Below are 25,212 nucleotides of genomic sequence, written 5' to 3'. Positions count from 1 at the left end.
AGCACAGCTCAACATCGTCATCCCCATGACCTTCATCCCCACCATCCTCATTCCCGCTTTCCCATCTCCATGACCTTCATCCCCACCATCCTCATTCCTGCTTATCCATCCCCATGACCTTCATCCCCACCATCCTCATTCCCGCTTTTCCCATCCCCATGACCTTCATCCCCACCATCCTCATTCCCGCTTTTCCCATCCCCATGACCTTCATCCCCACCATCCTCATTCCCGCTTTTCCATCCCCATGACCTTCATCCCCACCATCCTCATTCCTGCTTATCCATCCTCATGACCTTCATCCCCACCATCCTCATTCCTGCTTATCCATCCCCATGACCTTCATCCCCACCATCCTCATTCTCGCTTTTCCCATCCCCATGACCTTCATCCCCACCATCCTCATTCCCTCTTTTCCATCCTCATCGTCCCCGGCCTCCTCGCCTCAGGACCTCCGGCTCGCCAGGGGGCGCGCTGCTCCCCGGCGGCAGCGGAAGGGCCGCTCTGTCCTCGCGGGCAGCCCCGCCTGCTCCCGCCGCCGCTTCCGCCGCCGCCGCTTTCCCGGCCGCCTCTCCCGGTTCTGCTCCGCTCCCACTTCGGTCTCTCCTCGGTGTCGCTTCGCCGCCACCGCCATCATGAACAAGAAGAAGAAGCCGTTCCTGGGCATGCCCGCGCCCCTGGGCTACGTGCCGGGGCTGGGCCGCGGGTGAGACGCCGCCAGGCCTGGCCTGGCCCCCCCCACCGCGGTCCCTTCCCAGCCCGGTGGCTCCGCCGGGCCCCGAGGCTCTCCCGAGCCCTTTCGCCGCCCGGCTGGGTCCCACCTCCCTGCCCCACTCATCCCTGTCCCCTCGGGGTGGCCCCGCATGGCTTTTCAATGTTGTCCTTTCCTGGTGGTTCGCGTTCGCTCTCCAGCTGGGCGGGGTTGTGTTTAAAAGCGAGCCTGGCTGCGAGCATGAGTTCCCGGGTGCTTCAGACCGGGATTGTGTCCCTCCTGATCTTGTGCATGGGACCGTCTGAAAAATGATCAAACTGGGGGCTTTTGTTGAGGGAACAGTGAAAGGGTTTGGTGGCGGCTGAGACCATTTTTTAGGGTGTTTTTGTTGGGTGTGAGTTGTGTTCGTCCCCCACTGATTTGCTATTGCCTTCCCTGGAGAGATCCTGTTGGCTGTGCCCCTCAAGGTGCTGCCAGGCGAGTGTGGGGGTTCAGAAGAGCTCCATCCCTTTGCCCAGACCCCAGCCCGTGGTGCCCCACAGCCTGCAGGGTCAGCTGAGAGCCCCAGAGACAGAGTTTAGGAAGGAGGCCATTCAGGGATGGGTGGCAGAGCCATGAGCTGGGTGGTTGCAGTGTATTTGTGGGAAAAGTTTTCTCTATAAAAGGATGCCCAGAGAAGCTGTGGCTGCCCAATCCCTGGAAGTGTCTGAGGATGGGGCTTGGAGTAACCTGGGATAGTGGAAGGTGTCCCTGCCCGTGGCAGGAGGTTGGAATGGGGTGAGCTCAGAGCTCCCTTCCAACCCAAACCATTCCATGATTCTAAGGCCATTTCCCCCCTGGCTTTACAAATGCTGGTCATGGGGAGTGCCTGACGCCGTTCTCCCAAAAGAACGGTGTTTTCCCTGCCTGTCCTGAGCAGTGACTGTGGCAGGCTGGGGGGCAGTGAGCTGAGCAGCCCCTGGTTTGTCCCTGCAGAGCCACGGGCTTCACCACCCGCTCTGACATCGGCCCTGCCCGCGATGCCAACGACCCCGTGGACGACCGGCACGCGCCGCCGGGCAAGAGAACTGTGGGCGACCAGATGAAGAAGAACCAGACTGCAGATGACGATGATGAGGATTTGAATGACACCAACTATGATGAGGTGAGGAGGTATTTATCTTCCTGCAGGCTTTTTTTCCCAGGTGGAACCAGAGTCCCTGAGCTCCCTGCTCTTGCTACAAACTCAAAGAATCACTGGGTTGGAAGAGACCTTCAAGATCATCGAATCCAGCCCAGCGCCAGCACCTCAACTCAACCCTGGCGCCCAGTGTCACATCCAGGCTTTGTTAAACACACCCAGGGATGGTGACTCCGCCACCTCCCCAGGCAGACTATTCCAGAACTTTATCACCCTTTCTGTAAAAAACTTTTTCCTAATATCCAGCCTATATTCCCTTGATGCAGCTTGAGACTGTGTCCTCTTGTTCTGTCAGTAAGAGCCCCACTCTTAGCTGAGGCTTCAGACCCAGAATGCCCTTTAGTTTGCAGGCAGCATTTCCTTTTTTATTTATTAGTTGAGACCTCAGTGTGCACAATGGCATAGTGCTTACAGATTTTTGTTGAGGCCTTGCTATATGGGTTGTGGTTTAATTACTGATACAGAGCCCTGAGAGTCTTGGGAAAATATCCATAAATAAGAATTAGTTTAAATATTTCAGGGGTTGTATTTTTTTTTTTTTTTATTCTTCACAAATGAAAGCCTGTGTGCTTTTACAAGATTGGACTTGATCTTGGAGGTCTTTTCCAACCTAAATGACTCTGTGATTCTGTGCCATATATTGTCCTTAAGTGGCCTGTGTAGTCTCTTGTCTCTAAGTCCCACTTTGGTTGGTTCATTGTTGTGATAGTCTTTCTGCTTGCTTTCACTGGTGTAAAAAGAGAAAGTGGTTAATGGAAGAGAATGGCTTTTCTATCCTGGGATCTCATTTATTGCCAAATAGAAGTGCTTCAGAGAGAGAAGCAATTTTGAAAGAAGCAATTTGTAGCAGTTTTGCTTCAAATGGTGTGGGACAATAAACACCACCATGGGTGGTAGAAGGAGGATGCTTTTATTTAGTGATCTGTTGGTCTGATGCAATGTTGTCAGAAGCAGCCTGTCAGTGCATTTTCAGGTGATTGTTGGCTGTTGCAGGAACATAACAGGAACGTTAAAAAAACTGCCTTTTTTCCCTCTTTTTTTTCCTCTCTCTCCAATTTCCCAGTTCAATGGCTATGCTGGGAGCCTCTTCTCAAGTGGCCCCTATGAAAAAGATGATGAAGAAGCAGATGCTATTTATGCAGCTTTGGATAAGAGGATGGATGAACGCAGGAAGGAAAGGAGGTAGGATAAGCTACAGCACTGGCAGGGGGTGTTTTCTGGTTAATTGAGGATGACAGGTATTTTGCACCGCTTGCTTTGATAGTGGATGTGGTTAAATTACTTCGCTGTAGTTAATCAAGAGTCACTGTAGTTCATTAAGATGGTGTGGGGAGATGCTGGGCAACTGATATTGATGCATCACAGACTGCACAGTAGACTGGAAATAGTAAGGGAAGTCACCTCCTGCTTGTAAACAGTATGTGTTACTTGTTAAATTCACTTCTCATTAAGAGGAGGTCAGAGACTGAAGTTCACTTGGAGGTGTCTGTTTTTACACTATAATACTTTCTTATTGGAAAAGGATCTCTTGTTCTAATGTTGATAATCTAAGCTTGGGGAAAAAGCCTTTTTTTGATGCCCTAACTCTTATCAAACACATTTTTCTGCTATGTTGAATCTTTAATCAAAGACTTGCCAAGTGTTACTTCAGGCATAACCTCAGTTTTCCTTTTCCTTAGGGAACAACGAGAAAAAGAGGAAATAGAAAAATACCGTATGGAACGACCCAAAATTCAACAGCAGTTCTCAGACTTGAAAGTAAGGAAAAAAATGTCTGAAATGTGACTTTTTGTGAGATACAAGAGGTGGCTGTGTGTTTTTTGTGTGTGTTTGTTTCTTTGCTCAGATTTTGTGTGTTGGCAAATGGGTACTTTGATATTCTCCAGATGAGAATTACTTTCTGTTGGAAGAATAAACCCTGTTCATGTGGGTACACAAGGCAGTGAAATTTCTGCAAATTTTTATATTGGTAATTTTTTGTTTTGTGCTTTGTGGAAGGTGCTACACTTCTGTCTTTGAGGGAAACTGATAACTTATTGGCATTGCAGGAGTAGCTGAGCAGAATCTCCTGACTCTAAATCTTCTTTTAAGTAAAATGTATTGTTTAAGCTATTGTCTAATGATTAGTAGTAAACCACTCAATGCTCCAGGCACTAGGATTAATCTGAATGTTTGTAGCACTGAATCTAATAACAGAATTGATTTGGAATCTCAGTCTGGACTAAAACCAAATTCCAATTAAATGCATCTAATTCTTTTGTATATTGGATTAGGAAAAAAGTCTGACCCTTAAATATTTAATAGATCTTGAATTATTTCAAGAAAATAAATCTATTAAGGAGTTAGAGCACTTCAAAAGCCATTTCTGCAGCAAATACTGATGACAACTCCTGTCTGAACAGCGGAAGTTAGCAGAGGTGACTGAGGAGGAGTGGCTGAGTATTCCTGAGGTTGGGGATGCCAGGAACAAGCGGCAGAGGAATCCTCGCTATGAGAAGCTGACTCCTGTCCCTGACAGCTTCTTTGCAAAGCATTTGCAGTCAGGGGAGAATCACACTTCGGTGGATCCACGCCAGACAGTGAGTACACAGCAAACCTGGGCAAGCTGTGGCCAAACTGGGTTAGAGACGAGTGTTAAACTGGGATTTGAGCAAAAAACTTGGTGTGGTTTGTGAGTCTGCCAAAGGAATTCTGAATGTTAAACTTGTGTGCTTGCTGGAGACTTTCAGTGCACAGCCATTACCAGAGAAAACATGGGGATAAGCAGAGAACACCTGGTTCTTGTTTTAAAGATGGAAGAAAGTGTTTCTTTTCCTATTTGCTGAATGCAAGGTGGTGATAGTTTTGTGAGCAAAACCATTTCTGTTACCATAACATCTTGCAAAAAGGGAACAGAAAATAAAGTTTGCTTTCACTTAATGGTTTGCCTGATTCTGAGGCGATTGTGTTAATCACAAGTCAGTCAGCTGAAAATGAGGTAATTTAGCTTGTTGCTCTGTGGCCAGAGTCTACTGTGGTTATAGAATTATGGGAGAAGCTGACTGGCCCTAGACTGGCTCCAGGTGTCCATGGGACTTTGCAGATACTCTTATTTATATGTTCCAAGTTCAGATGCCTGTGCTTGATTTTTTCACTTTCTTGCTGCTTATTTCACTGACTTGACTAAATTTTAGTAGTTACCTATGGATTTGCAAATCCTGTATGAGAAATGTTTTGGGATCCAGGGAAGCCATATCAGAAGTACTTGTTGGGGTTGGGCATCTGTGTCCTGCAGCTTCTGGGGAAGTGCAAATCAGCCACTAGTCTGAATTATTTTTGGAATCTCAGAAGAGGCTTTAGGAATTACTTTCTCACTCTCTTTTTATTAATTTATTTATTAATTTCTAGCAATTTGGTGGACTGAATACTCCATATCCAGGGGGTTTGAATACTCCATACCCAGGAGGAATGACACCAGGCTTGATGACACCTGGGACAGGTGAATTGGATATGAGGAAGATTGGCCAAGCCAGGAACACCTTGATGGATATGAGGCTAAGCCAGGTAAGGATGGGCAGGATCTGTCACTGGTTTGAGAAAAGTGTTAAATTCTCATGGGTGTTAGAAGATCCAAGAACAGCTGATCTGTGAAATAATTTTGTAGTCCCTCTCCCTAAATCTCATGCCCTCAAAATGAATAGAATTTCCTGAGAAATACTGGTTTGTCCCTGGAATTCTTGATCATTATAGGAGAATAGTCTGCCTGGTTATAGCAGAGGTTCCCTTGAGGGAAACAGCACAGGATGCTACCAATGGGAGCATCTCTTCTGTCCTATGTAGGGATGCAGGACAGACTGCTGGAAAATGCTGATTTTTGCCTTCTTTATCATTGATTTTCTCATCTAAATCTGGTTATTCTGAAAAGAATGCCTTTAGCTGGCAGGGCTACAAGCTTTCACTAGTGTAAAAGCTTGTAGCCCTGCCAGCTACAAGCTTTGGCTGACTGCTTATCACCAGCCTGCTTCTTGTCTGGATTTTAATGTTAAAATTGTATATTTTAGAAATAGAAAAAAACTAATAAGCAAGGCTTGGTGTTTTCCTCATTTCTTGCTTTTGGAAACAAATGAATATTTAGGATTTTTGTAGAGCCACAATGTGTTTTTAGGTGTTCAGGGGCTGTGAAGGTTTATTTCAGCAGCTGTGACTTGACTTTCCCAGGTGTCAGACTCTGTGAGTGGCCAGACTGTAGTGGACCCCAAAGGATATTTGACAGACTTGAATTCCATGATTCCCACGCACGGAGGAGATATCAAGTAAGTTTAAGAAGGATTAACAGATTTATCCTCTTAGCAATGGCACTGATCCTACATGTAAATGGAAATCTGTCTGAGTGGGTGCTTTCAGCTGGCGTTTAGTTTGTAAGAAATACCAGGTGAGTTCTTGGGGATGAATTCTTTTAACATGAGATCTGGTCTGGTCTTTCAGCTGAGTGTTAGCATCTGACCTGGATGCATCACTTGTGGAGATTGTTTCCATTCCATCCCTATTTCCATGCCAGAGTGATGGCAGTGTGTGGCTGCCTGCCAGCCAGGAAATAACCTGGTTAATTGTACCTTTGTGCTGCTAATTTAGGCTTGATTGACAACCTTTGAGAACCTCTTTAGCTTGGAGCTCGACATGTGTTTCATAAAGACTTGCTCTTTAAATCAGAGCAGTATGTGCAAATATTGATGCTAATTCTTGACTTACATCAGTGCTTGGGCTTATCAGATTCTGGCTGCAAGTTCCCAGCTGTAATTCCCAAAAATCTTGCTTAAATACTTAACTAGTTTTCACTGTGATCTGGCTGTGTTGGTGTGTATATGTGAGCTTGTTTTAGTAGAAAGTAGTTTGTGTCTCCAGTATGGAAAAATCAAAGTCACAGGTACTGTGGATCTGAGCACATCCTGGTTCAGGAGAATTGTTTCCCAGTGTGCTGAAAATTTTCCTTCCTGTTTTTCCCTCCTCCTTTAGTGATATCAAAAAAGCCCGTTTGCTCCTGAAATCCGTCCGAGAGACCAACCCTCATCATCCACCAGCCTGGATAGCATCAGCCCGACTGGAGGAGGTCACTGGCAAACTCCAGGTGGCTCGAAACCTCATCATGAAAGGAACAGAGATGTGCCCTAAGGTCAGAATTGCTTTGTTTCTCTGCTGATCCTTGTGGGATAGTAGGAAAAAGTTGTGGTTCATGAGCAGCAGAATTTCTCTTGATTGAGGCTCTGCCTGATACAGCTTCACTGTCTACTGTACTACACCTGCTTAGCCAGAAGTTGTGATTTTATATTCTTGTTCTGATGTTAAGGAAGCTGGGTTGTTTTTCCTGACAGAGTGAAGATGTTTGGTTGGAAGCTGCTCGGCTTCAGCCTGGAGATACAGCCAAGGCAGTTGTGGCCCAGGCTGTGCGGCACCTGCCGCAGTCGGTGCGGATCTATATCAGAGCAGCAGAGCTGGAGACCGACATCCGTGCCAAGAAACGTGTCCTTAGGAAAGGTGAGAGCTCCTGGGGGCTCAGGGAAGGAAGGCATTGCACTCTTTGTATTGTGTTGTAAGTTGTTCAAGATGTGGCCATAATTTCAGGTGCTTTTTTTGCTTCCTTGTTGAAATTACAGTTGACAATTTGTGTACTAATGGTGGAACTTGCTGCTGTTGAGCCAAAGAACAAAGGTGTTGAAGTGTTTGTAAAACATCCTTCAGCAGAAAGCGGCTGTAATGAACAATTCCAAAATGGTATTTCACTTACCTAAGCCAGTTCCAGCTTGATCCCAATTAGATAAGTAGATGGAAGCAATTAAAAAATTATGTTCTAAGGATAAGAAGGTGCTCTAGATGTCACCTTGTGATACTTTTTGGAAAAGATACTGGAATTGATTGTTCCTACTTGCTTGTAGCCTTTTAGACACCTCAGTAGCTGCTGCTGGAGGAGCTTTAGAGGTCTTCGGGTTCTCATATCATTCAGCCAGTTGAGCTGCAGGATTTGCTTTAGTATAGCAAGTTTTGTCCTTGACAGAAGGACAAAAGCTTTTCTTTGTGGTGCTTACCTGAAACCTTACATTTTCTTGGATTGATTGCACTTGGAGGTTTTCCTCTTTCATGTAATTACTGTCTTTTCCAAACAATGATCTCTTCAACAGCAGTTTGTTGTGTTGTCCTGAACCCAGATCTTCCTCAGAAGTTCAAATATGAATGATTTGAATACTTTAAGTAGCTGGGCCTGTATCAGTAGGGATTAGTTCCTTCATGACTACTGAATTGTATTAGTTACATCTCCTGCCTTTAATCTAGACAGGGAAAAGGGTCTGGATTTAATACATTTACTGAATCATTGTGAAGCAGTCTGCAGTGTTGAATGATTTAGGTTCAAAGGAATTAGTTGTCTCCCTCCTCTTACCTCTTGCATGTAAAATTGCAGATCTCTAGTGAGATGACCTCTTACTACATCTGGATGAAAGGCATCTCAAAGTTGCTGGATTTGAAGTTCTAAAGAGTTCAGATATTAACTATTCATTAGCTGTTTTAATTTCCATTGGCTCTGCAGTGCAGTATGTTGTGAAGTGCTGCTCCTGTGACACTGCATGTCCTTCTCAGGAACAGTCACAGATGTTGAACAGAAAAACACTTTTAAAGGAGCAGAAATAGATCCGTGAGCCCAACTCGAGTAGAGGAGTGTCTTGTGTGAGAGCAGTGACTTACCCACTAAGTACTGAGCTTTGCTTCAAACACTGTATTTATGAAGAGAAAAACATTCAATTTTTGGAACCACCTACCTAATCTCTTGGTACAAAGCTGTTAGTGGAATGGAACTGGATTTGTCATTCTCTTCCCAGTTTCTGCCTCTTAACAGCTTCACAGTGCTCCTCTGCTGCCTAGGGAGCATCAGTAATATGGAGCTTGGAGCCTTAAGTGGCAGCATAACCCATTATTTCTCCAAAATAAAAAAGCCTGAGTGCCTGGGAATGTCACTGAAGTGTGACCTTCCATAATGCATTTCTCCTCTCTGTGTGCATTCCTACCATCCAGCAGAACCTCTGGAGTTTTTAAAGCCTCAGTCTGGCTGGAGACCCAGCAAGCTGAGTGGCTGAAATACAGCTTGAGGTCTAAAAATCAAATTCTGTGTTTATGAAAACATGTTCTGTCCTGCAGAGTGACGCTTTCAGATCTTGGAAGCTGACATTACTCACTTAGATTCTTCAGGAAAATCTCCTGCAGCTGTAGATTTGGAGACAAATGGTTAATGCTTGTTGTAAATCTCTGTGTGTGTCAGGGTAGGATGTGTTCTGAGTTGAGGCTCAGCACTGTACCTCTGAAGCAATGCCTCAAAGAACAGCCTTGCCTGGAAGGCCAGCTAGTTCCAAAATGGTTTTAGATGCCTTTTCCCACTCATTTTTGTGTCCCTGTGATTGTGCTTGCTTTATTGAAGAGGGATGTACTCAGTCCTCTGTAACTATGGCACGTTTGTGTACAGTCACCATGGAAGCAGTGGAAGTAATGCTGCAATGCAGCTGATTTCAGCAGTCTGGGGTGCAAATTGGAGTGACAAAAGGCTAAAAAACCCCTTTGGTTTCTCAATCTCTCTTAACGAGATGGGCTGAGGAAAGTTGTTGTTTAGCATTTAATGTTTCAGACAGCACATGTAGGACAGGCTGCAGAGAATGCAGTTCTACCAGCAGCAGCTAACTCTGGGACAAGATTAAGGAAGCCTTGAAGAATCCTAATTAGCTGGAGTCCATATTGGATTGCTGGAAGCACACTTGGTGCTCATGGCTTAGTCAGCGAGACCTCTAGGTTTTTATGCTTCCCTGTTTTATATTTGCATGGCAGGACAACAGCTTTTTGGGAAGTTAAGCTGGGGTCCATTGAGCAGTCAGGAAAGGCTTACAGGAAAACTGCATTGTGGAGGGACAGTTTCAACATGTAAGGAACAAGGCTGTATTATTACTTAGTGTTGAAGATGCTCCTTTTTATATAGAGGCAGACCCGATGTGATTTAAGCTGCCCAGTGTTGAAGACCTTCATCTGCTCATTTGCTGAGACTGGAGGCTTTGTTCAGCCAGGTGTTTTACTGAGGAGGATGCAATTACAGCATGTACAACAAAAAAGCCCTTGGCTCTCCAAAACCTGTTTCCAATTAAAATGATTAAGTGTTTTATTTTCTGATTTTAAATTCTCATTGTTGAAGCAAGAGCCCAAATAAGTAAATTCCCTCCTTTCCCTCCTTCAGGACATTTCCTTGTAATAGCACAAATCCTTTATTATATCATGTTTAGAAAATACAGATCTCATTGGTAAACTATTTTATCATTATTGACATAATTGTTTTGCCTCTCTAGCCCTTGAGCATGTTCCAAACTCGGTACGTTTGTGGAAAGCAGCCGTGGAGCTGGAGGAACCTGAGGATGCCAGGATCATGCTGAGCCGGGCTGTGGAGTGCTGTCCAACCAGTGTTGAAGTGAGTTTTAAAAAAAAGTGTAATAAAAAAACCCCTACACCCCACTTCAGGCTGGCAGTAGAGCTTTGCAGGCAAAAGGCAGGGTGAGCAGTGTTTCTCCACACAAGGTTTTCTGCCACGTGCTTCATTCCACAGTGGCAAGGATATAATGAGTAGTGGAATGTGGGTTTTTTTTTTCCTTTGGAGTTGTCTGGTGGTCATTACATGCTTCATTTTGGTGTGTAATTGTTAGGTTAGTCATGGCAGTGCACAGCTGTGCCTTCTGTAGGCACTGAGCCATGTTTGTGTCCATGTGTGGTGCCTTGACAGTTGGGAAAACAAGCATTTAACCTGGTGAATCTAAAAGTTACTAATTTCTGAAACACCAAACCAGAGTGTTCAGTTTAGCTGTTTGAGAGGTGATGTGAATAGAAAACAGGAGTATAACAGCCCAGCAGATGGGGATGATACCCAGAGAGGATCAGGACTGAGCTTCAAGGGCAGTAGCAGCCTGTTTCTCCTCTCCTCCATTAATATTCCACAGCCTCCTTGCAGTGCTTGAGGACTGCTGCCAACCAGTAGCAAGCAGTGTGAAGCTGCTTATCTCTGTGGGCTGACACTGCCATACAGCAGCCTTGTCATCTCCTTGTTCTCATCTCAAATCCATCTTTTGTTGCTCTGCAGCTGTGGCTGGCGCTGGCAAGGCTGGAGACATATGAGAACGCTCGTAAAGTCCTTAACAAAGCCCGCGAGAATATCCCCACGGATCGGCACATCTGGATCACTGCTGCCAAACTGGAGGAAGCCAATGGAAACACCCAGATGGTGGAGAAAATCATTGACAGAGCCATCACATCTCTCAGGGCTAACGGGGTGGAAATCAACAGGGAGCAGTGGATACAGGTATGTGCTTGGTCTTGAAGGCCCAGGGGGACTCTTCAGGTTCTGTTCTGAAGGCTGCTGGTGCTTATGGGACAGAGTGATTTTTCACCTGGCTTGTCACTGGAGGTCCCTATGAAGAGACAAGAGATGAGACTAAAAAGCTGAGTAGGGTCAAGGCCATAAGTGATACCCTGGGGTAACATCACATGTGTTTTGCTGAGAAGTGTCTGGTTTGCTTCTGTCATGGAAGATAAGTAGCTTCAAGTTGAAGCAGCTGCTGCCTTAAGTAGGATGGAGGCTTAAAGCCTGCAGTGAAGGATTTATGTATTTTTTGCGTATGTCTCTTTTGGCTTGACAGGTATTTGTTTGCCCCACAAGTCTTTGTCAAATGGCATTATGAAAAATCAATACAAATACTGCATTTGCAGCATGTAGGAAATATTCTGTTAGTCCTGTACTGAAGCTCTTTCCTCCTGAGTATGTTCTGTGCTTTGTTTGATTGTAAGTCTTTAAAGCAGTTTCCTACTAAAATAATTTACAGTGGGTCAAGACAGCAAAATCTTACACTGCTTAAGAGCATTGATAATGAATGAAGTATTTAATATTAAATGGATATCCTTGTTAACATCTAAAAGAATTCTGACTTTCTTTACAGCAGTAAAACAATTAAAGGTTAATTTCAACTTTTATTTAAAAAAAATCCATGAGCACAGCCCCTGCATCATTGTGTTCTCGAGTTCCTTCTCAGTACTAGAACTGCTCCATTTCTGTTATCTGATCAGAGGGCTTTTCAACAAGTTTAAGCAAGACATGCTTGGCTTTCTGAAAGCTTTGGTGTCAGAAAACTCCACTTTTCCATACATGGTCTGGTGAGAGAGTCTTTGCACCTTTGACTTTACACTGCTTGATGGGATACTCTTTAAATTTAGTTATTGCTAGGCCCTTATTGAGACTTAATAATCTCAAAGCTGAAAGAAAGTCAGTAGTTTTGATGTTACAGTTCTTCCTTGTGAAATTTTTGCTTTTTTTGTTGGCCAGGTCCCTGCTTGGGTCAGCCCAGAATTGTGGAGCTGTAGGAAAATACTTCTGGGTCTGGAAAGATCACACACTGTCACCTTTTCAGTAGATGGAATCGATGTGATCTGTTTCTTAAGCAGCTTGTGGAAGGTTCTGTGTACAGCTGCAGCACCTTCCTGGTGGCTGCGGGCTCCGGCTCAGTGTCAGGGTGTGTTGGAGCAATGAGATGTTTGTGCTGTGGCAGTGACCACAGTGTCTCTGTGTTTGTGCATGAGGAGTTGCCATTGCAGACTTTAACCTCTTGTGCTGGGCTCTCAGAATGAGCAGGGCTTTCCTGTGTTTCCTAGGATGCCGAGGAATGTGATAAAGCTGGAAGTGTGGCCACGTGCCAGGCGATCATGAGAGCTGTGATTGGGATCGGGATCGAGGAGGAAGATCGGAAACACACCTGGATGGAAGATGCAGACAGTGTATGTCCAGCTGGGATGCTGCTTTTCGTTGGTTTTGTTTTATTGTGGGATTGTGTTTTTTTCATTTGAGGAAATTGAACTGGTGCCTGGGAAATGGCTTTGTCAGTGAAAGTGGATGTGATTCCACACCACCTGCCTGCCTTTGGCCACTCTCTGCCTCAGGAGGTTATTACAGAGCTTTATTCAGATTTGAGTTTTTACTAAACAAAAAGTTGATACTGGTATAGCTTGTATGCTAACTTGGTGTGGATTTTTTTTTTTTTTTTGGTGAGTGTGAGACATCAACAGAGCTTGAGTTATGAGGAAAGGAGCTGTGAGTTGAGTTTCAAGGCATAACCATTGTAGCTCAGGAGTTAATGTAAGACTGGACAAGGGAGTGGGTAAAAGTTTTACCAGGCTTTTTTTGCTTTAGGGGAATAGTTTGAACATGTGCTAAGAACTAAATCATGTTTCAGCATGAGAAATGTCCAACTTCACTGGCCTTAAATTGGGCTCAGAGCAGTGGGGGGCACATGCTGTGGTGCTTAGGGTTTTGCCTGTGAAATAACAAAATGAAGTGCTAACATGAGATCCTTTCCAATGCCTTGCTGATGTTTCAAGCTGGCCTGTGAGTGTCAGTCCCATTGAAAGGCCAGGGATTCTTGTGCTCTGTAGAGGGATACTTGGAAATTCCTTCCCTGCTTCCTTTTAAAAAGCTGATTGTAAGTGTTCTGTTCTCTATTAATGCTTCAATTCATGGATTACACTGAGTTACTGAGTTCTGGGTTGAATTGTGCATGTGTAATTCCTGCTTGCTCTCGATTCCAGTGCTCCCTTAAGCTGACTTAGTCCTGATCTGTTTTCCCTCAGTGTGTTGCTCATAATGCCCTGGAGTGCGCCCGAGCCATTTATGCCTATGCCTTGCAAGTCTTCCCAAGCAAGAAGAGCGTGTGGCTGAGAGCAGCCTACTTTGAAAAGAACCATGGAACCAGGTATGTGTGCTGCACAATCCCTGTGACAGAGGGGCAGACTGGGGATGAAGGAAAACTACAGCATGGTCCCTGGTGTGGTGCAAGTGCAGAGTTAGTGCAGCTGGATGAAACTCACTGACGTTTTTTGCAGGTCTGACCTTCTTTGTTATTGTTGTGCTCAGAACATCCTTAAGTTTTATGAAGTCATAAAATGGTTCTTGGCAATAGGGGTTACGTGGTAAAAATAGCTGTGAAGAGACAAGGTAGGAACAATTGTCTTTGAGAAGGCATCTCTGGAAAAATATAGGGCTACAAATCACCTAGAATGTGTTTTATTTAGTTTTCATAGATAAACTACTTCATAGCTGAATGTGTCCAAGCATCTCTGGTATTTTCTGATTAAACACTGTGAATGTGTATCACATTCTGAATTAAGATTGGTGTTATAATGTTACAGCTCAGGCTCTTTTTAAAGTTTATTCACAAAGCTTTACATGTCAGAAACTTTCTGCCCACAGCTTAGACTAACGCAAACAATCTCTGCAGTAGGCCACTTATACACGTGGAATCATCCTTATTAAGGCCAACAAGGCTATGTTGTGGAAGTGACTGCAGATGCTGAGTTCTTCCTCTTTCAAGCCTTTTTTTTTGTTGTTGTTGGGAACAAATATACCTTCTCTTTTGATGTTGTTTTCCCATGTTTCCCAGTGGTGCCTGGCTTTTAAGCCCCATGTTCTACCTGAAAAATGTATTTGCCAGAGGAGAAAAAAGTAAATTGCATAAGATCAAGCCAACCTCATCTAATAATTCTGAAAACCTTCCTGTCTCAGCTTCTAGAAAGGTTTGTTAAGCAGAATGACTCTTTCCAAGAGAAAGGAGCTGTTTGTGTGAGGGCTCTTTCCACAGAGGCTATCAAAGGTGTCTGAACAATGAGCCGTTTGTGGAATGCTGATTTCAGAACCCTTGTGAAAAAAGACCCCACCCTTTCCTTGTTATGAAACAGCTTATCAAGGTTTACAACTCTGGACTTTGCAACAATATTTATAGCACTGAGTGATAGTGGAAATGGTGAGAGAGAGCTTGCCTTTGGCAGTACCTGGAGGGATTGTAACTTGCTGTTTCTTGTCTTCAGAGAATCCTTGGAGGCTCTTTTGCAGAGAGCTGTTGCTCACTGTCCCAAAGCAGAGGTGCTGTGGCTCATGGGAGCCAAATCCAAGTGGCTGGCAGGAGATGTGCCAGCAGCCAGAAGCATCTTGGCCCTGGCTTTCCAGGTGGGTCTGTTACACTTGTCAGCAGGTGTTAAATGTGACAGGTAAAGAATGCAGAGCAGGATTTTTTCTGTCAACACCTGATTCCTGCTGCCTTTCAGAGTGATGGAGACTTCCTCTGTTCTTTGATTGCTTTGTGTGGCAAAATGTTCTCCTGTAAAATAGCAGCAAGCTGGAAGCAAGGCTGCTCTTTTAGTAGTTCTACACCAGCTTCTGAGCTGGAACAAGTTGTCCAGAGAGGCTGTGGCTGCCCCATCCCTGGAGGTGTTGAAATCCAGGTTGGATGGGGCTCTGAGCAGCCTGGTCTGGGGTATGACATCCCTATCCACGGGATTGGGATGAGATGATCTTTAATGTCCCTTCCAACCCAACCATCAGTTTTACTAGCATGACTCTCATCAACCCCAGTCATGGATCAAAATCCTGTTGTCTTGGGTCACCTCAAGGGAAGGATTGAGGTCGCTGCATTACTTATGTCTTGGCTCAAACCCACTAATGAAAGGAATTGCCTGCTGGATGCTGTAGCACAGATAGGCAGAGTACTTCTAACACTGGGAATTAGGTTTAAAAGCTAAGTGAGAAAAAAAAAAAAAAGACAGGTCCTGAAATGGAAGGTAAAAGATACTTCCTTAATCTGTTCTCAGTGCTCTTTGTTACTAGGCTGAAAAGTTCTTGACTGAAATGACTTTTATTGGAAGAGTTTTCACAGACCTCAGTGGGGAATTAAAGCTGAAGCTTTTTTGCTTGAGGGTAATAAAATGAGGGTCTCATTGTGGCAGACCCTGTGATGTTTTCAATATTTAAACTGGAAGTTCAGAAGATCAAGCATTACTGCTTTTCAACAATTGAGAAGCATCCAACTTCTAAACTGGCATATATCTTTGTGTTGCCCATCTGTTTTGGAGGATTTCTATAAACTTCAAAGGTCAAAGAAGACTGGGAGGAGCTTGCACTGAAAAAAATCCTACTGTGGATTGACAAAGCTCTGATTTCAATTTTAATCTGGATCAAACAGAGGATTAAATCTGCTGTTGATTCACTGTGTGCATTTGTCTGTCACTTTGTGTTCTTGCAGGCCAACCCCAACAGCGAGGAGATCTGGCTGGCTGCCGTGAAGCTCGAGTCAGAGAACAATGAGTATGAAAGAGCGAGGAGGCTGCTGGCAAAGGCTCGCAGCAGTGCCCCCACAGCAAGGGTAAGGACGTGTGGAGGGTGGAGAGGCTCAGGCCTCTGGGCCACGGGGGATTTGGGACGGAAGGAGGAGTTCCTTCAGTTCTGTGGCCGTGGGGATTGACCCTGTGGCTCCCTGCCATTGCCTTCCGGGGCATGTGGCCGCTTTGCTGAGCGCTTCGAATTGCGACACGAAGTCGTGGCATGATGGGAAAAAAAGGCCAGGATCAAGTGAAGGGTTTCAATTGGTATTTTATACAAATGGCAAAAGTCAGGAAATTCCCAGTTTACAGCTGTTTGTGTAATGTTTGTTTTGCATAAAAGCACGTCTTGGAAAAAAGAGAAAATGCTTTCACAGAAGACTCACTTATGCTTCTACTAAAGACAGCTCTGGGGTGGTTTGGTGCTTAAAGTCACACTCCTGTGTTTATCTCCAATTACCTCTGGAATGATAAACTGTCCATTTTCAGCTCTTCATACAAAAGCATTTTAATTTGTCCAAGTAAATGAAAAGTTAGTTTGATCTCTGTCCTCTGTTCCTCCCCCTCAGTTGTTGTTACATCCTACATCTTTTTAACTGTCCTCTTCCTCCCTGAGTCAGGGAGCTTCTGCAGCTGGGGCTGAAGCTCTGCTCTCAGACTTGATGCCTCTCTTGTGAGGACACAGCTGGGGGAGTTTGGGAATGGGGATCAGAGAGCAGTGAGAGAGCCTTTGGTTTGTAATATATTTCTCATAGCTGTGACTTCCCTGCGTAGCCAGAAGGAAGGATTTGGGGGACAGAAAAGTACATGTACCAGTTTGTAATGAGCAGGACAACAGAGCCTGAAGCCATAAGTAAGAAAAGATTTCTTGGTAGCTTGGATCTGAGATCAGATTGTGCTGGTGAAGGAGGCTCAGGTTTGTTAATTGGTTGTGCTGTTAAAGCTGTACTCTTTATGCAAATACTGCTTTTCCAATGCAAGCCATTCTATGATTCTGTGATAATGCAAATGCCAGATCTATGTTAATAATTATGTAAATAGGTGAGATACGGGTGGACCACGCTGTTCTAACTCCTTTAGTATTTGCATTTACCTTTCTTATTGTTACTTGTTCCTGCTATTATTTAACACTGATATTTTAATTTTTATTTTACTTCAAACTGTAGTTAAACAATAACATTTTAATATGATACATGAAAGGATACATGGAAGTGGGAACCTGCTGCTTTGGCAGATAAATGGTTTTCTAATGGCTGCTGGTGGTCAACAGCTCTGCTTTGTTCCCAGGTCTTCATGAAGTCTGTGAAGTTGGAATGGGTGCTTGGGAACATTGCTGCAGCCCAGGAGCTCTGTGAGGAAGCCCTGAAGCACTATGAGGACTTCCCCAAATTGTGGATGATGAAAGGACAAATTGAGGAACAAAAAGAGCTGGTGGAGAAGGCACGGGAGGCTTACAATCAAGGGGTAAGATGGATGTCACTGCAGATTTGTTGTGTGCTGCTGGCATGGACACATGTCTGTCTTTGAATCAAAATGAATAGCCAAAGATATCATTTCTGTCATTGGTTAAAACAGTAAAAGAAAAAAAAAAGGCAAGAATTTCTTTTACCCATTACCCACATGCAAGATTGACTTTCTTGCTTGAGAGAATTCTCTGTATGCCTGACTCCTCACAGGCAGGAAAAAAGGCTTTGCACAGTAATTCTCTAAGACCTGTAAAGACTAAAACCAGAACTTGTAAAAGAAAATCTTCCTCAGCAGCTCTTAGATGCACATTGTGAAAGGAGGTGGCCTACAGAGCACTACTCTCTCTTTTAAATGGTAATTGGTGTCCTTGGGTATGAATGCTCAAAGTCGACAGCCATCAAAGTCATTTGGGCACAGGTTTCTGCCAGGGTCCATATCCTAATGACTCCCTGCACACTCTGCTGTTGTTTGGGGCTGTATGAGAGCCCTCCATCTGCAGAAGGAGCACAAATTGTAGCTGTGTGAAGGGAGGTGTGTTCTTTCTCTTACTGCTGGGATAACTCAGTCATACCTGATGTACCTGACTATTTTGGGTGCAGGAAAAACTTCACTTCTGTGCGGTAAGATTAACTGGAGAAATTTGAGAGACATAATCAACTGGGTCTCTCTTCTGCTAAAACTCTCCAGGAGGATATAGGGAGGGAAGTTCTTTTCTATAGGAATTACAAAATGTTTTTTCAAATTTACCTATGAGCATACTTTTTTTAAAAAAACAGTTGAAGAAGTGCCCCCATTCCATACCCCTGTGGCTTTTGCTGTCCAGGCTGGAGGAGAAAGTTGGGCAGCTGACTAGAGCAAGAGCCATCTTGGAAAAGTCTCGCCTGAAGAATCCAAAGAATCCAGATCTCTGGTGAGTTGTGTGGAGTTGAACTGAATTTGGGCTACAAATTCAAGCTGTTCTTCAGGACAGCTATTTCACATCATCTCAGCCATTTGAGCCTGGGACTTAAGACCGTGCCCATCCTGGAGTTTCTTCTGGAATAACTTCTCTGAATAGCAGAAAAGCTTTGGTGGTCCTGGCTAGCTACTGTAAGGATCTGGGAAGTAGTTAGTTCTTTACTGATAGTTGTAGTGCACAGAGCATGCAGCGTGCACAGGGCTCTTTCCTTGCTGTTACAGTTTCAGATTCTTTTTTATCTGGGCCATTATGGAATAAAAGTCACATTTATTTTTAGATGGAGAGGAATGGGAAGATGTCAGTCACCTACACATATTCAGAATATGGGCAGATGTTTTCAGTTTCCAGTGACCTTCACCAGTGTTTGTTTCAGCCTACTGAATGTTGTCATAAATATCATCAGAGTCTCTTCCCTACCAGGTTGGAGTCTGTGCGCTTGGAGTACCGAGCTGGGCTGAAGAACATTGCAAACACACTGATGGCCAAGGCACTGCAAGAGTGCCCCAATTCAGGTGAGCTGGATCTCAGTTCTGCTTTAAACACAATTGTTTTGCCCAGTTGATAGAAGCACATTTTTTCCCAAGATATCCTTTCTGGCCAGGTCTGAGAATATGGTGTTCTGGAGAGGTGGCAGTCATCCTTCTGCAAAGGAAATCTTGAGGGTTTTTGAGAACAATACAAGTTACTTTGTGCTCTCTCACACCTGAGGGATCATGGGCTGGTGTTGTTCCATTTTTCTGCAGTGCCCAGTGTATTACTGGATCTGTGGTCCACAGTTTTTACCCAGGCTTCCTGCAAAAGCATCTTGGATATGGGTGGGCTTTTCTCGGAAGCTGGTAGAAGTCTGCCAAGGTTTAAAATAAAAGAAATATTTGTAGTTAGGAAGTTCAGTGGAAAAAGTATGGTGCTTTCCCTGTCCCTCTGGACTACAGCTGGCCTTAGGAGATTCTCAGTTGCTGGTTTGCCTGCAGTGGTTGCACCACTGTGAGTTTAATAACTTGTACTGGCAGCGAATTTCCACCACAGTCATGATTAGAGGATCGTGAACCATAAATGTTCAGTCTTGGGTTTTGATTATTTTAGCTCATGTAAGGAAAGGCTAAGAGGTCATATGATGTAAGTCAGTTAGTTCTAACCAGCAGTGGAAACATTTGCCTCTTGGGATGGGAGGATAAAGTGCCTATCAAATCCCTATTTTGGGACAGAATTGCATGAAGACTTAATTATTTAAACATGTTGACGTCTTTGGGGAGAAGATGTCACACAACTACAAATTGTAGTAACTTACTTCAGGGCAAGGCTTGGCTTGCCTTCAGGCTATGTTTTGAAGGGTGTTTAATTGGTGGCTGCTTAAGTCTCAGTAAAATAATTGGGAATTAAGTGACTTTTATGACACGATAAACTCATTGCAAGGTACTCTCCGTGCAAGTGGGTCACCAAAGCAGCACCACCCAAAATCCTGCTTTGTTTTTGTGAATGACCTAATGAGTGTTTGTCATCACAGGCTGTTTTACAGATCTGCCTGTTGCTATGGAAATGGGCAGCAGGATCTCAATTTTTGTTTAAACAATTGCTTCCAACTTTATCTTAGACCTCAACAAACCATAATCAAAGCCCACAGGACTTGGCTGGTTGGCCACCTGCAGTCATGTAAACCAGAGGTTTGGGTCCATTGATTGCTGAATTGATTCCTGATGGGTGGCAGGCTGTACAAAGAATAAAATAGAAATATTATGGTGTTTGTGATCCTATATGTAAAGAGCAAGAAGAAGAGAGTCTCTCTCCTGTCCGTCACTGGAGTTATCAAAGCTGTGTGTGTTCCCGTGGTGCCGTTTATGGGAAGTGAGAGTGCTTTGATGGAGTCCTGGCAGACAGCAGCTCTCATGCTTTGCTTTGAAGTGATCAGGTGTGCCTGGCTGACATGAGAATCTGCAGATTTCATGCTCCCCTGAGCATATTTCCTTCCTTGCTTTTGGCAGTGAGAGGAGCTAGGGATTAAACCCAGCTTTCCTGGATCTACTCTGTCCTTCATCAGTGTGTGTGGAGCCAGCATCAATAAGACTGTGGTGCACTCCAGCACCCTTGAAACTGCTCCCAGACTGTACTTTGCACTTTTTGAGACTTCTGCCACTGCAGTTGCCTGTTCAAACAGATAGCTTTCCCTTTGGAAATGCTGATTTGCCCTCTCTGTCCCAGAGTTTGCAGTGTGTCATCTGAAAGGCCTGAGCTCTGGGTTAGGCAGTGCTGGAGCTGCAGGAATGGTGGTACAGAAACCCCAGGAACTGAAGCTCCAGTGTGGTGCACACAGTAGCTAAAAATTCATGGTACTGAATGAAGTATCTGTGTGGGAAGAGTGGTCTGGGATGAGGTTGGGGGTGAATAACCAGCAGGGTGGGGGCTGTACTGCTGCTTGTGATGCACAGCACTAGCCTGATGCCAGGGTGGGGAGAGTTAACCTCAAAGTAACACTAAACAATCTTCCTACTTGATTTGATTAAGGAATCCTGTGGTCAGAAGCAATTTTCCTTGAAGCGCGACCGCAACGAAAGACCAAGAGTGTGGATGCTCTCAAGAAGTGTGAACATGACCCACATGTCCTGCTGGCTGTGGCCAAGTGAGTTTCTGTGCTTGATGCAGTAAAAATATCCATGTCTGTGTGTGGCTGCTTCCAGGATGGAACACTCCATGTGATTCTGGCTGCAGCAGCTCTAATAAGTCCCAAAGCAAGGAGCAGCCTCCAGCTGTCTCCTAGTAACTGTGCAAATCTCTCCCTTGATTCCAAGTGGGGAATGTCAGCCTGCCCTCGAGCTGTTCTGGTGGGTCTGGGACTGGCACAAGCAGCAATACACTCACACAAAGCCCTTTGCCAGTGGTGGGAATTGGCACCCTGCAAGCTGCTTTCTTTCTGTCCCTTGAAGAGGATTTCACTGGGCTGTCAGGTGAACTAGGCTTTATTAAGTGGTTCAGGATATGTTTTAAGTATTTGTGAACATAGGGACTTTTTTTTTTTTGTTATTTTTTAAGTTTTTTGTGGCTGACTGTAGCTTTAATCTTTTCTCTCTATACTAGATTCTGTCAGGTGTCTTTTTAAATTCTGAGCTAGATATTCTGTTCCTGAATGTCCCCTATGTCAGTGTTCTTCAGCTGCGCCCTTTGCCAGAATGCAAATCATTAGGCATTCTGTAGTTTGCTTCTCTGAAATGGGAAGATAATCTGCTAGGAAGTGTTTTCTTGACCAGGTTGAGTTGTGAGAATTCCAGTGATTAAACCCCACTGTTAGAATTGACGTGTGCTGATGTGTGAACAGCCTTACAGCAGCTGTGATGGAAACAAACTTACTTTTCTCCCTTTGTGAATAGCAGAAGAGGTTAATACAGGAGACATTTTGCTCAAAGTTGCCCAATTCTTTCACAACTCTACTTTATAAGCCAAAGAAAACTGTAGGATACACTCCAGTGACTGCAACACTGGGTTCTGCCAGATCCTGACAGCTGACTTGTTCAGCTTTAGCAGCAAGTGAGAAAAATGTTAACTTTTGCTTTATGGCAACTGCTCCCAGTCCCCTTCTGGTGCAACCTCGGGCTGTTTAACAGCTAATCCCAACATAAACAGCTTCCACCACCCATCAGGACTTGCCTCTGTAGGTACAGAGTGTCACACATCTGTGACAAACTTTTGTTAAATATGTTCCTGAAAATGGCCACTACTTGCAGGTGTTAAACCTCTGCTATCATTGTTCGTGCCCTTGTAAATCACAGTTTATTTAACACAGAACAATCAAGAGTATTATAGGGCTTAAAAACAATCACATAAGCTGTATAATTTTATGACAGGCTAAGCTCTTTATGAGGGGTGGCTGATTTGATAAAGACCTTATAGCTCAAATGAACTCTTTAATGCAAAGGAGTGAAACCAAGAGACTCTTGACTCGGCTTGTTCATTACTGGGAGAAAATTCAGCATTGACCAGGGCCTGGATGAAATGGCAGCAGTGGGGCTGTGCCAGGCTAGGGTTTGAGTCCAGAAGCTTCCATACTTGTTTTTCCTTGGAAAATGGGGCTGGTAAGGAAGGTCTGCTCCACTCCACTCCAGCAGGCTTTGTAGGTGTGAGCATGTGACCATACAGCAGTCAGTTACCAGCTTTTAGAAGTTATTTAATTATTAGATGCTAAAATTTACTTGAAATGTAAAGAAATTGAAGGAGTGGGAATAGATGTAGGCATGTAATCCTGTCTCTTTGACACCAAATCTAGAACAACAGAATTAAAGCAACTGAGGCAGCAAAGGTTGAGCTCTGTAATGCTTCCCCTCTCAGCAGAGCCTGTCTGTGCCTGGAGCTTAGTTATCCTCTAAGTTGTCCTGCCTCAGTGTGGGGCAGTGAATAGGAAGTGCTGGATGTTCTTTTCAGTCCTCTCACTCCTTCACTTTCCAGGATGGTCTGCAAGTTGCCTAAAACTCTGCTGTTTACTTCCTGGGAGATCAGGGAACTGGAACACCTGCAGAGCCTTGAAGTTGGAGCTCTTGTGGGTTGCCATCTTCCTCTAAAGTGAGGCTGTTTTTCAGCTCCCTTCTGCTTTTCCCACCAGGCTGTTCTGGAGCGAGCGGAAAATAACCAAGGCCAGAGAGTGGTTCCACCGCACAGTGAAGATTGACTCTGACCTGGGGGATGCCTGGGCCTTCTTCTACAAATTTGAGCTCCAGCACGGCACAGAGGTGAGTGTGTGCCTGGGAACAGGGGAGGCAGCAGCAATCCCTGGCTCTCAGGGGTTGCCCAGTCCTGGGATTGCTGCAGTGCTGGGCTGAGCACGCTGCCACTGCTCCTGCCTGTGTGGTCACAGGGGAGGCTGGGTGTCACGCCTGGTCATGAATGAGCATGAACAGGCCTGTGTGGTGGCTTTTCAAGGGTGCTGTCATTAGCTGGGCTGTGTTTCAGGCTGCTTTGCTGTCCACAGTTCTGCTGGTTCATGCAAAAATCTCTGAAATGAAACTTCCTCTTGTAAAATTCAAGCTTGCTCAGAGGGGATTGTGCAGGAATTGTGGTGCTGGGTTTGTGTAACTGGGGCTGTTTCTTCCCAAGTGTTGAGTACAGGTTGCACGTGAACACAGCCAGAGGAACAGCCAACTCTAATCTCTTAGAGCAGTTTTTACTGCTGAAATGATGGGGGTGTTTATCTTCTGACTTCAGAGAGACCTTTCACTTGACACAGCTCCTGCAGGTGGTAATGTACAGGAAGTTTCTGCTGCAGTTTCTCTGCAATAGCCAAAACTTGCTTACCTGCAGCTCAGCCAGGCAGGAGACTTGCTGCTTCTGAATTTTGACTTGGACTTCCTTTGAAAATTACAGACCCCAAGCCCCATCATAATCTTCAGAAGAGTGTTTGAATCAGGGAGAGTTCAGGTTTTGGCTGTGTTCTGGAACAAACCAGGACAAACTGTCATTTCTCTTCCCTGTAGGAACAACAAGAAGAGGTGAGGAAGCGCTGTGAGAATGCCGAACCTCGCCACGGAGAGCTCTGGTGTGATGTCTCCAAGGACATAGAGAATTGGCAGAAAAAGATTGGAGAGATTCTTGTGCTTGTGGCAGCCAAGCTGAAAAATACCTTCTAGAGTGTGCTGGCCTCAACTGCCTCAGAGGCCTCTCTAGGACTTAACCTGCTCGTGGTGCCCTTTCAGTGGCACAGATTTCGAAGGACAGGACATGGATGATGATGGGAAAGAGCTTTCTCCCAAAAGGAAAAGCTGCTTCCTTCTTTCCCCAGCATGGCCATCAGCTTCTGCAGCACATGGGATCATTGTAGCTGATGTCACATAGGAGACGGGAGCAGGCTTGTGAGGCTCTGTTGGTATTTCCATGTTGATTCCTGATTCCCCCTGCAAACACAAACTTTAATTAGTGCTTGTATGGGTTCTGACATGTGGCTGTCCCTCTGTTCTTGGCCCTGGCATGTGTTCCCTGTCCCCCTTTAGAGTTTGGCCCATCTGATGTTGGTTCCTCGTCTGGGTTGTTGCTGTTGGAATACACTGAGTGTCCTTGAAGGAGATGGGTGGAGTTTAGGGAGCGGCCCAGCGGCACAGGGAAAGGTCTGGGCTGGCTCCGCTTCTTTAGGTGCTTTAGTTTGGTCTCTGCTAACAAGCTGCTGCACAGCTTGGAGGTCTTCCTCCAACCTGAGTAGCTGGAGCATTTTGTCAAATTCAAAAGCATATTTTTAGAGAACTTTTCCTCAATTTTTAAATGTATATAGTAAAGCTTATTCTTTTAGGTATCTGAGTTCATTAAGCACAGTGGTGGTTTGAAGTAACAAGGCAAAACTCAGCAATCCCTGAAAGCCCTTTTGAAGGAAGAACATTTATTTAGAGTTGTTGGGAGACTGTGCTGTTACACAGCTGTGACTGCCTGTGGCTGGGAGGTTTGGGATGGCTCCCTCCAAGTGCAGATAGAAAAAAGCAAACTCAAGAGAGGGAAAGCTTTGTGTTTGGGACCCTTTGTACACTGTCTTCAATTTTCTACACTTGTGATGTGTACTATTTTTACCCCAACCTCCTGACTTTCTTGTGCTCATAGAATGAGAAGCTGTACTGTCTTACACCTGAGGCTATAGCAGCTGTATCCAGGTCTGTGGATGTGCATTTTCCCATGTATTTAGTTGGAGGAGAAACTCCCTTATTACTTGTTGGAGAATATGTATAAAATACAGCTTCTTTTTTTTGTTTC

General features: G+C 44.7%; 1 protein-coding gene across 1 annotated transcript; it reads left to right on the top strand.

Annotated features, from left to right (window-relative positions):
* Positions 1 to 547: 547 nt before the first annotated feature.
* On the top strand, positions 548 to 25,212 carry PRPF6 (pre-mRNA processing factor 6). Its single transcript, XM_084217639.1, has 21 exons — positions 548 to 706; positions 1,688 to 1,856; positions 2,956 to 3,074; positions 3,572 to 3,650; positions 4,295 to 4,471; positions 5,280 to 5,435; positions 6,090 to 6,184; positions 6,885 to 7,041; positions 7,241 to 7,403; positions 10,241 to 10,359; positions 11,023 to 11,241; positions 12,585 to 12,707; positions 13,557 to 13,678; positions 14,790 to 14,928; positions 16,001 to 16,120; positions 17,364 to 17,540; positions 18,320 to 18,453; positions 18,922 to 19,013; positions 21,001 to 21,115; positions 23,087 to 23,213; positions 23,955 to 25,212. Exons 1-21 carry the CDS (start codon positions 636 to 638, stop codon positions 24,105 to 24,107), a joined length of 2,826 nt encoding a protein of 941 aa, XP_084073765.1. The 5' UTR covers positions 548 to 635; the 3' UTR covers positions 24,108 to 25,212.

The sequence above is a fragment of the Fringilla coelebs genome (assembly GCF_963513975.1).
Source record: "Fringilla coelebs genome assembly, chromosome: 18".
NCBI lineage: Eukaryota > Metazoa > Chordata > Aves > Passeriformes > Fringillidae > Fringilla > Fringilla coelebs.
The sequence above is the reverse complement of the archived record's forward strand: the minus strand, read 5'-3'. Positions and strand labels throughout refer to the sequence as shown.

Coding starts and splice junctions, on each gene's coding strand:
- PRPF6 (XM_084217639.1), top strand. CDS start 636: ATGAACAAGAAGAAGAAGCCGTTCCTGGGCATGCCCGCGCCCCTGGGC. Junction 707..1,687: donor GTGCCGGGGCTGGGCCGCGG/GTGAGACGCCGC, acceptor TTGTCCCTGCAG/AGCCACGGGCTTCACCACCC. Junction 19,014..21,000: donor GCAAGAGTGCCCCAATTCAG/GTGAGCTGGATC, acceptor GATTTGATTAAG/GAATCCTGTGGTCAGAAGCA.